The sequence below is a fragment of the Schistocerca gregaria genome, chromosome 1 (assembly GCF_023897955.1).
Source record: "Schistocerca gregaria isolate iqSchGreg1 chromosome 1, iqSchGreg1.2, whole genome shotgun sequence".
Classification (NCBI taxonomy): Eukaryota; Metazoa; Arthropoda; class Insecta; order Orthoptera; family Acrididae; genus Schistocerca; species Schistocerca gregaria.
Window position 1 is genome coordinate 198,892,719 of NC_064920.1, and position 12,246 is coordinate 198,904,964.

Genomic DNA, 12,246 nt, shown 5'->3' on the forward strand with positions numbered 1-12,246 from the left:
ACAGTTTGAGTCGTAACACGACGTCCTGTGGCTGCACGAAAAGCATTACTCAATATGGTGGCGAAGCTGTCAGGGTTCCTCCGAGTTATAATCCGTAGGTAGCGGTCATCCATTACAGTAGTAGCCCTTGGGCGGCCTGAGTGGGACATGTCATTGACAGTTCCTGTCTCTCTGTGTCTCCTCCATGCCCTTTGGTTCACTCCGAGACGCCTGGACACTTCCCTTGTTGAGAGCCCTTCCTAGCACAAAGTAACAATGAAGACCCGATCGAACCGCGATATGGACCGTACAGGCGTGGTTGAACTACAGACGACACGAACCGTGACCTCCTACCTGGTGTAATGACTGAAACTGATCGGCTGTCGGACCCCCTCCGTCTAATAGGCGCTGCTCATGCATTGTTGTTGACATCTTTGGGCGGGTTTAGTAGCATCTCTGAACAGTCAAAGGGACTGTGTCTGTGATACAATATCCACAGTTAACGTCTATTTTCAGGAGTTCTGGGGACCGGGATGATGCAAAATCTTTTTTGATGTATATTTACAAATGGTTCATGCATGAGTTTTGACAAGTAGTTAGTCTCGCATAGTAACTGCCTCCAACAGGGTCATAAAAATATTTTTTTTTACATGGGTCAGGTTGTCGTTGTCCTAGCCAGTAGTAGCCACGTGGTGCTAAGGAGGGGACTAGACACTATCGAATACTTAATAGATCCACCGAAGGGGGGTGAGACGGGTGCCCGGGCTGCCGAAAAACTCCATAGAATCTTGAATTTCGCCAGTCTAAATAGTAGCTTCGAATTATACAGGTTATAGCAGACTGGAGAGAAATGAACTACGTAACGAAAATAAATGTTCCCAATTTAACTGCGAGTTGTATGTGAGCCAGTGATCAATTTAAAATTATACATAATTTCTTGAAAAAATAATTTCCAGCAGATGGATTCAAGGAAAACTAGTCTCACAAGTGCTGTAACTAACGTAAGATGTGAAATAGTTGTTGGACTTTGCCTCTGATAGTCTGTGATAGTATGGTGAAGCATCATAAAATTAAAGGATAAGTAATCTGCTGTTACAAACGTGTGAAAACAACCGCTTTCGGTGACATCAATGGATCACCAGTTTAATAGTGGAGGAATGTGTGGGGGGTGAAAATCGTAGAGGGAGCCAGGAGTAAGACAGCAAGCAAATTCAGAAGGCTGTATTTTGCAGTAGTTATTCAGAGATGCAGGGGCTTGCAGAGAGTTGCATCGAACTATGTTCGGACTGGAGATACAACAACAACAACAGTAATAATAACAAAATAGTCCAAGTCTGAATGAAATCTACGGAGACTGTGCTGAGGAAACGATTTGGTTTGTAGAGTCCAAATGATACGGAGCAGGTGGGGCATAGGGTTAAATAAAACATTGAAAGGGCTGATGAATTACTGTGGACATCAAAATCGGCCAGGGAAAAGTTAAAGATTGAGGGTGCTGTGTCATCCGAAAAAGACACAGCCAGGTCAAAAGCACCACAGGTGCAAAGATGCGAGCCGGTTATTGACAGTGCCATAGAGACTTGCGCGAGTTCCACCAGCGCCACGGGCAGCGTAGAGGATGAAGATATCGACTTCGCCTCGGCTAATTGCCGGCCGATTACAATTCGGCGATGACTGGATGACAACGCAACCAAGCCTACTCGGAAGACAGAAGAGCAGCTCTCATCCACTTGGTTATAGATCATCGTCTAGCGCTGACTTAGACAGGGAACGTGGTTTAGTGAACTCTTGGAAGTGAACAGACAGTTGTTGTAAATTGCATTTTTTATGTACTGTGACGTTTACCTACGATAATTTGCACTTAGCCACTGAGGGCCTTCTTTGTGGTATATCACGTATAGTGTTGCAGATTTCATTATTCGACAAGTCACAAAGATAATTAAACTTTTTTAACTCATTTGTGTGATTTTGTTACTAACTTGTTGGAGTGTTGTAGAACTTGGTTGTCCTATCCTCATTCCTGACTCTGGGGCATAGCTGTGTAATAGTGACAGCGAGAAATTGTCTTAGCGGTGTACTGCACAAGTAGCCGTTTCACGAACTCACAAACTCGGGCTACCGTAACAACAGTCGCTCCAATGGTTCAAACGGCTCTAAGGACTATGGGACTTAACATCTGAGGTCATCGGTCCACTAGACTTAGAACTACTTAAACCTAACTAACCTAAGGACATCACACACATCCATGCCCGAGGCAGGATTCGAACCTGCGACCGTAGCAGCAGCGCGGTTCCGGACTGAAGCGACTAGAACCGCTCGGCCACAGCGGCCGGCGAACAATAGTGGCAACTCGGCCTCCACAGCAGTAGCGATGAGGCCTTTACAAAACTGGCGACGAGGATTTAGAAAAAGGGAATCGTATCAGATACACCCTGAACAATGTACTAGCGTCACAGAGAACTTTTGGAACATTCTAAATTCTGTTTTACCTCATCTCGGAAAAGGTGATACGAGATAAAGACAAAAAAATTGGAAAGGATTGCAGTTTAATGAGAGCACGATCAATAAAAAAGGAATATTTGATACAGGATTAAATAAAAGTCAGACTGAATATTTGAGGAACAAATAGAAGGTTTATGGAACTATTAGTAAACGAAGGCAATACAGGAACAATCGAAACTGAATCAATGAAGTAGTGAAAAACTAATGATTTAAATATATAATGGTTTCGTTGATGAAAATAATGTTAAGAAAACATGTTTAGACCAAAGTAAATCCAGTCTATTTCGCTGTTCTGTATATTGTAATACTGCAGCTGTCATAAAGTTGGAGCACAATTAGGAAATAGGGAGAGAAGCTGAGAATATGCGATCAATAAATTGTGAGAATGGTAAGCGTACTGATTTGGTATGAACAAGGCTAGAGAATAATGCGACCTCAGGGGACATAGCTCTGTAGGGGAGATTCTGCCGTTTTATAGAGGACGAGGGATTATTTAATAAGGAGCGGTACTCTGGGAGAAGAACCCGCTGGGGTAGCCGAGAGCGCAGTCTGCTTTCCGCAGCGCTGCGGCGAGGACGTCTTGTTTACGTCCCGTCCGCGCAGTCGCGAGTGCGCGTAGTTGTTTACTACTGCGTTGTCGCTAGTTTAGAGTCCATCACTACCGACGCAACATGGCACATTCATACAGACAAACCACCATCAAGATCAGTGTTCAACCCGATCATGCACGACCGCGAGCTTTTGAAGTGGAACGTTTCCTACGTGACGACGTTAAAATTGACCCGCGAGACATAATTGGTATCCATCTCTCTATCACGAGCAGTGTTGTCTACGTCAAGCTAGTAAGTGACGAGGTGTGCAACAGAATCGTGAGCGCACATGCAAACGATCTTAAATTCAAACATTCTGATGGCCATATTGGGGCGGTCTCTATCGATCACGCGGGGCTTGGCCTACGTACGATACGCGTCTTCGAACTCCCTTTTAAAGTTCCACCGGACGTAGTCACCACGGCTTTCCAGCCCTACGGCAGAGTGATCAGCCATATGGCCGAAAAATGGACCACCTTTACAACGTACCCCGTTCTTAACGGGGTACGACAGATTAAAATTGAACTGACCAAACATGTTCCGTCATATCTTGTCATCGGCGGATGTAGGGCGATCATTATGTATGACGGTCAGCCACGCACTTGCTCTGGTTGTGGCCAAGTAGGGCACGTCCGTTCGGATTGTCTCCGACGACGGCTTACTCAAATTCCGACAGGTGAATCTATGACTCCTTCTACGGTGACGGCCCTTCCTCTCAATTACGCGGAAGTTACACGGGCAGCAACCTTTACCGACTCTGACGACATTAGTCCGATAGCCGCCCCCGATGGCGAGACCATAATGGTACAGGATCCGGCCTCTACAACGGCACCCCCACCTGAAGATAATCACCGACCGACCTTGCAAGAAGGCGTGGATGCCAGGATGGACATTGACCCAAGGGTTGTGCCGACAGCGGCTTTTCTTCCAGACACCGGAGCAGCTGGAGAAATCCACCCACATTCAGATACTGAAGCACACGTCCGTAAACAGCGTTCCCCTCGAAAACACAAGAGACGGCGGCGTGCTCCATCGGACGAGTGTTTGCAGCGATCGTCTGACATGGACTGTGGAAATTCCGACGACGGTACCGGCGGTACAGAGGCCGCTGTAACTTCAAACTCAACAGATCGCCGTGGTGACGGCATCGGCCCCTCCGACCCCACAGAACACCAGGATCACAAGCAGACAGCCGCTGCCTATTCCCAGCCAGCAGAGCCGATGGAGTCAGCGCGGAGTGCCGCAGCAGCCAGTAACAGCCACCAACAGCCGATGGTATTTCATGGCGACTGGGTGGACGACTGTGAGGCACACTCCTTGACCATCGTGTCGGACGACACGGGGGGAAATTTACCCCACCAGTGTTGACCCTTTCCCGCCATCAGTTAGAGTGACGAGACAGCCTTACAGGGGTACTGATGGCCAACACGGATGCTGTGGATAGACCTCAAACTTATCTCATTGCAACTATAAACATCAACACTATACGGACGGGCGCTAAGTTATCCTTGCTTCAGGATATGTTGAACTCTGCTTCCATCGACATAGCCCTTCTCCAGGAAGTATACGTCGACGATTTCCCAGGCATGTACGGTTAAGATGCTTGCGTCTCTCCAGCTTCCCCAACAGGCAGCGGTGTCGCTGTACTTCGGGAAGGGATAGTGGCGGACGATATCCTGTTTCTGCCTGGGGCAAGAGGAATGGCACTCACAGTACAGGGTGTCCGCCTTATCAATATCTACGCACCTTCCGGGACGGACAAACGTCGCGAACGTTCACGATTCTTTGCGGAAGACGTCGCCCCGCTCTTCCAAGGCCCCCACGACCATCTGTTGTTTGGAGGTGACTACAATTGCGTACTGGCGCCCAGAGACCAACTCCCACGACATAATCCGTGCCCGGAACTCGAGACGCTAATTCGAGACCTGCAGATGGTGGACACTTGGGAACATCTTCACGGCCACCGACCGGGATTCACGCACTTCACGAGTCACTCTTCCAGTCGTATCGATCGGATTTATGTCTCACGCTCTCTCGCCGCTGGAACACAGGATGCGGAACTGTGGCCTGCAGCATTCCCGGACCACTCAGCTTACATTTGTGCCGTCACCCTGCTGCGGCAGCAAGTGTGGAGAAGCCGCAGCCCATGGAAATTAAACATCGCTCACCTGTCGTACCCGGATTGCCGCCAAGCTGTTGAGGATACGTGGCATTCGTGTGAAAATCGCCTCCGTGCATATCCCACCACGATCCGCTGGTGGTTGGACTGCGCCAATCCGGCACTGAGGCGAACGTTGATAACCTACGGTCGCGACCACGCTACTTGGCGAAGACATACACTCGACTTTTACCTCCGGGTCCTGCGCGACTGCGATGCTATGGCGCCGTCTCCGGAACGACAAACGGCGGTCCACCGTGCTAAGGCTCAGATCCTCGCTCATATGCGACGCCACCTAGAGGGGTTAGTCATCCGCTCTAGGACGCAGGATCGGATACCTAGCGAACGCCCGTCAATGTTCCACGTCCTTCGTGAACGTAAACGACGCCAACGAGCGCTGATACGCTTCATCGACACGGAGGGCGGTCATCGCCTCACCACGCAACAAGACATAAACACAGCGTTCTACAATCATTATTCCCAGCTCTATTCCGGTCAGACCCCTGATCCGACAGCACTGGAGGACGTCCCTCAGACGATTTACGGCACCGTCACCGCGGCAATGGAAGCGCCCTTGTTGGAAGAAATTACGGAAGAAGAAGTGATAAACGCCATTAGAAAAGGAGCTGTCAACAAGTCTCCGGGTCCTGATGGCCTCCCCTTGGAATTTTACCGGACTTTTCAATATTTATTAGCCTCTCGATGGACGGTCATCTGTCGCGAACTACTATCTCCGGACGTGCCGCTCCCTGCGGCCCTTGTGGAAGGGATGATTATTCCTATTCACATACCGTCCGGTGGCTCACGACTGCAGGACTACCGCCCGTTGACGCTATTGAACTGCGACTTTAAGATCTTTTCTCGACTGTTGGCGGCGCGGATACGCCAGACCCTACGCAATGTTGTCGCACCCGATCAGACGTCATTAGGAGGCGACAATAATATTCAAACAGCACTCAGCGAATATCGTGACTTGATCTCACTGGCGAGGGCATGTCGTCTGAAGGGTGCACTGGCGGCCATCGATTTTAGTCAAGCTTTCGACCGAGTGGACCACAACTATTTGGAAACGGTCCTCCAACATATGCGGTACCCACAGCCATTCGTCACTGTCGTCATGCGACTACTCCGTGGCGCGACGTCCAAGGTGAACGTCAACGTCCGACCTTCGCAGCCCCTCACCATTTCTCGATCGATACGCCAAGGCTGCCCTCTGTCCACTTTACTTTACACTGTGGCCACGGAACCTCTCCACTGCGGCCTGCGCCAACGACTAACGGGTATGACGTTACGAGGCCACACTTTCCGATGTAAAGCGTACGCTGACGACCTGATGATTGTCATCCGCAACGGTGACGACACCGCTAGCGCACTAACTTGGATAGCGAAATATGGCATGGCCACTGGTAGTCGTATCAACGTCGCAAAATCGGTGGCGATGAACATCGGGGTCGGATTGTCTGAGAACAGTGTCACCCCCCTACAGCTCAGTGATAGTTTGAAATGTCTCGGCATTGATTTTACAGACGATATACGACGGACCGCTGCTCACAACTTTCGACGGCTTTTACGAAATGTTCGGACTGAAATTGCCAATAACCGCCTACGAGCCCTGGACATCGTCCAACGGACCCAGTATGTCAACACACATTTAGCGTCACGCATTCCGCACATCGCCCAGATATTACCTATACCGGTGATGTTAGCTCGCCGTATACTTGCGGCTTTTGGGTCCTTCGTGAGTTCTGGAATGCTTTTCAGGATCAAATATGAGACTCTCATCCTTCCCCCGGATCGGGGAGGGCTTGGCCTCTATCACGTCTATGACAGATCGGTCGCCCTATTTGTGAGCACATTAGTCAAACTATGGCACCGCCGTCCGGACAGTCTGACCAATTTGTTAATAGAAGAACTAGCGCCGCCCTCCCTGTTGCCGCCTGTGCCGATACAACACGTCCCCTCTTCGCTCTTCTACATCGGTGTCTTTTACCTCGAACTCAGTTACGTTCGACTTGCCTTACCAGCGACTCAACTGGCGACAGCAAAGACGGTTTATAGGGTCCTGCAATGTGGACGACCCGATAACGTCGTGGAGAGGAAGCACCCGAACGTCAACTGGCGAGTAGTGTGGAGGACAATTCACCACGTAACACTGGACACTGACGTCACGGCGATGTGGTATATCACTGTCAACGGTAAGCAGGTGACCAGATCAAGGCTACATGCGATCCACATGGTAGACTCACCCAAGTGCACGAGCTGTGGCGTTCAAGACAACGATGAACACCGTCTTAGCTGTGGCGAGTCTACAGCAGTGTGGCACTTAGTGAGGCAAATGTCAGCATACTTCCTTCGGGTCACGCCGAATCATATCGACCCCAAGACTATCTTATTCCCGGATGAAACGTATTACCCACGCACTAAAACTAATGCAATGACGTGGCTTCGTGGACATGCAGTGCATTATTTGTTTCAAGACGGCACTAAGGACACTTTAGACTTTTGGAACTATTTGCAGGAACGACATTGCAAGATCCTCCGTAACCCAAAGTATCGACAATATTTTTTCAATTTTTTGTGGAGTGCGTTCCACGACCCTCCACGTAGCTAGAACATCACGGGTAAGAGAACCTAAAATTACAATGCGATAATAGAACACTACACGGTACAAAGTGGGATCTACTTTCATCATTACGAGAAGTCATACCTGGATGATACAGCATATGGAGAGTTTCGTTGTGAACCCTCACACTCTGTAGTAGTATTTGTTCCATTTGCTCTTTTTGTCCCCGGTGCGAAAAGGTCTTCGCAGTTTTAGTTTTCCCATCCGGTGCAAGATGTAGCACTGGTTAATGGTGGTATGGATTCCACCCTTCAGTTTTGTTTCATGGTTCCCTTCGCCCCGCACTTTGCTCTCTTTCTTTATGCCTTTTTCTACAACTATTAGCATGGTTTTAGTTACGTGCGTCCTCAACTCGACGCAACGAGTGCACTTACTAGTTTTCAGTTCCTTACTGTTAAAAAAAAAAAAAAAAAAAAGAGCGCTAACGCCCTGCTTCCTAGACTCGAGTAGGCGCGCCGGCCCCGGATCGAATGCGCCCGTGGATTAACGACGAGTGCCGATGTGCCGGCCAGCCCGGATGTGGTTTTTAGGCGGTTTTCACATCCCACTAGGCGAATGTTCCGCCTCAGTTACACGGCTCGCAGACATCTGAACACATTCACACCATTCCATGGATTCATGGATTCCACTCGACACAGAGAGTTGGGGTACACTATTTTCGTCCTGGGGGGGGGGGGGGGGAGGGGGTACATGGTGGCGTCAGGAAGGGCATCCGGTCACCCCTTACACATTAACATGCCAAATCCGATTAATGATGGCTGACCCTGCATAACTGCAGGACAAGGCTCAAGTGATAGATAAGACTGTTGGAGAAGAGGGAAGGGAAGGAGGGACGGTTGAATGAAGTACTGAAGTACCTGAGAGAACCGGAATCAGAAAGCATGGCCTAGAAAGATGCAGCGCAGGGCAAAATGAGATAAAAGCTGCTAGTGAGATAGGACCATGGTGCACATGGTTCATGATCGCCATCAAGCATGGAAGCAGAGAGGTGTGAAGTGTATAGGAAAAAAAAAAATTAAAAAAACTTACACTAAAGTGATAGTTTCATTAAATCTGTAAGCTTCAACCGAGGGTGACAAAGCAGGAAAATAATTCATCCTGTGACAGAGATGAATTTGATCTAGAGGACATCCATTAAGGAGACTCCACCGTGTTGACGTTAACTTGAGAAAGAGAATAAAGTACTGTGTAAACAGAACAACCTGAGACCAAAGATTACGTAACACCCGATCTCCTTGAGCCGTTGACAGCTTTGCACTACGCTCTGTCAATAAACAAGGATACGAAAGTAAGCTGAGAACCGCCTGCATACGTAATGAGAGCTGGTGTACAGTCAGATTTGTACAGCAGTAAGCAGCCACAAACTTAATATACAAATGCACTAAAAAACATAAATGAGAATTCCACTTCAAATTACTTGGAGTTCATAACAATTAAAGCGCTGTAAGATCCCCGATGACACAGCCCATCCAGGCTGACAGTCCACGATAAGCAGATGCGAAGCAGGAAATAATTGATATACATCGTCCAAATTAAAGTTAAAATACAATTTCTTGCAGGTAGACTCAACTACAGCGGAATCTCACTTCTCTCTTCAGCAAACACTATTAAACTGTTGAAGCATATACACACCGCTTACAGTTTGCGAATAGATAAGAAAACCGCTAATATTAGTTTTTAGCACCAGTACAAAGAAGGCCGTCTACTTATGTCGATAAAACAGTTCGGACAAAGCGCTTTATACGCAGTAAGACGAACTCATTATATAACTATCATACCGCAGAGGAGACTGCCAGGTTCACATATCGTATAGGTAGCCAACCTACCGTTTAATAATTCCACGTCCATTCTCTTAAATGCTTTGCCATTCTAAACATTATTAGAACATAAACTGTCTCTTATGAATTCACTGTTAAATAAAACTGCAAATGATACTTCAAAATACAAACGAATCATAAAAACAACGAAGTACACTCTGAGACAAAAAGAAGGCGAACCACGAAGGAATTATCCGAATATGACGGAAACCGGCTGATGTGAAGTACATGTACTGATGATTGCAATTTCACAAAAAATGGATGATTTATCCAAGAGAAAGAGGTTCACAAACTCAGCAAGTTAATAACGCGTTGGCCCACCTCTGACCCTTATGGAAGCGGTTATTCGGCTTGGGATAGATTGATAGGGTTGAAACTTCCTGGCAGATTAAAATTGTGTGCCCGACCGAGACTTGAACTCGGGACCTTTGCCGTTCGCGGGCAAGTGCTCTACCAACTGAGCTACCGAAGCACGACTCACGGCCGGTACTCACAGCTTTACTTCTGCCAGTACCTCGTCTCCTACCTTCCAAACTTTACAGAAGCTCTCCTGAAAAGCTTGCAGAACTAGCACTTCTGAAAGTAAGGATATTGCGGAGACATGGCTTAGCCACAGGGATGTTTCCCTCAGGCTGTGGCTAAGCCATGTCTCCGCAGTATCCTTACTTTCAGGAGTGCCAGTTCTGCAAGGTTCTCAGGAGAACTTCTGTAAAGTTTGGAAGGTAGGAGACGAGGTACTGGCAGAAGTAAGGCTGGGAGGACGGAGCGTCAGTCGTGTTTGAGTAGCTCAGATGGTAGAGCACTTGCCCGCGAAAGGCAAAGGTCCCGAGTTCGAGCCTCGGTCCGGCACACAGTTTTAATCTACCAGGAAGTTTCATATCAGCGCACACTCAGTCGCAGAGTGAAAATCTCATGCAGGAAGGTGACAGTTCGTACCAACTGGCGGAAAGTCATCGAGTAAAAAAGAAGTGATACCTGGCGTTCCCCAAGGAAGTTTTATAGAGCATCTGTTGTTCGTGATATGTATAAATGATTTAAGAGACAGTCTGAGCAGCCCTCTTAAATACTGTACAGATGCTGCTGTTATTTCCCGTCTAGTAAAGTCTTCAGAAGTTGAAAACCAATTCCAAAATCATTTAGAAATGATACCTGTATGGTGCGAAAAATGGTAATTGACCCTAAATAATGAACAGTGGCAGGTCATGAATATTAAGAGGAATTCGTTACGTTTAGATTACACGATAAATCGCACAAACCTAAATGCTGTCATTTCAGCTAAAAGCCTAGGATTCAGGTTACAAAGTACTTAAATTGGAACGATCACAGAGATAATGATGTGCGTAAGGCGAACCAGAGACTTCGTTTTATTGGCACAACACTTAAAAGATGCAACAAATCCACTTGTCCGTAGTATGCCAGATTATTGCTGTGTAGTATAGGATCGTTACCAGAAAGGAGAGGCATCGAAAAAGTTCAGAAAAGGACAGTCTGTTCTGTATTATCAAGAAATAGGGGCGAGAGTATTACGAATATGAGCGAGTGCGTTTTTCGCTTCTGCGAGATCTTTTAATAAAATCCTTCTCCGGATGCGAAAATATTATGTTGACGCCCACCTACACTGAGAGAAATGAGCACTGCAATAAAATAAGAGGACTGGGAGCTCGCACGGAAAGATTTAAGTTTTCGTTTTTTTTTTGTTCTTCGTTTTTTTTTTCGGACGCTGTTGGAGAGTGGGATGATAGATAAATAGTATGGAAGTGATCCGACGACCCCCCTGACAAGCACTTAAGTGTGAGCTGCGGAACAGTCATGCAGATGTATAACAATGGCGACGATGTTCTTGAGAAAAGCGGTTGCTTAAATTAGAAAACAGTGCGATATTTTTGCTGCCGTCGTAGTGAATCTCGCGTAAGAGTAACGAGGGTAAGATAAGTAAGAGGCGTATAGACGACAAGTTCTCGCTCGCTCCATACGCTAATGCAACAGAATAGAAAATGTGTGTTATTGCTACGTAGTACCCTCCATCCCGCACTGTAATGTGGCTCGCAGTGTGTCTATGCAGATCTGGTATATGTACTTTAAGACGATCGCGTGCGACTACTGGTGCCTGCCTTGAAATACTATTCCGTGCGAAAAGTGAGGTAACAAGAGGCGGCAGGGACTCACCATGATCGGCGTTGCTCGGCTGGCTGCAGAGCGTCGTGTTTTGATTGGGGTGTGGCCGGCCGGTCTTTTAACCGCGGTGCCTGGACTGGAGGCTCGCCGGCTTCTCGGCTCGCCATTGGCTAGCGCGCTGGCTGCCGAGGTCGCCCAGGTGACCCGGGGACCGCGTCAACAGGTGGAGCGCGACTCGGAGCCGCCGAGAAAACTCTGCTTGTTGACTCTCGTTAAGGAGCCATGTCACATCATTGTTTATCCTCAAGTACCTGGGGTAGTTTCCGCGTGGGAAGGCGCGCCGGTCCCCGGCACGAATCCGCCCGGCGGATCAGTTTCGAGGTCCGGTGTGTCGACCAGACTGTGGATGGTTTTTAAGGCGGTTTTCCATCTGTCTCGGCGAATGCGGGCTGGTTTCCCTTA

The 12,246-nt window shown here is 48.0% G+C and overlaps 1 protein-coding gene across 2 annotated transcripts in view; it reads right to left on the bottom strand.

Moving 5' to 3' along the window:
• LOC126336714 (4-hydroxyphenylpyruvate dioxygenase) overlaps window positions 1–11,905 on the bottom strand; it is a 116,664-nt gene extending 104,759 nt beyond the window's left edge. For both annotated transcript variants that reach the window (XM_050000708.1, XM_050000698.1), the window contains exon 1: window positions 11,836–11,905. In XM_050000708.1, the coding sequence (XP_049856665.1) occupies window positions 11,836–11,838 (3 nt within the window). In that variant the 5' untranslated portion in view covers window positions 11,839–11,905. The remainder of the gene's footprint in view (window positions 1–11,835) is intronic.
• Window positions 11,906–12,246: the final 341 nt, after the last annotated feature.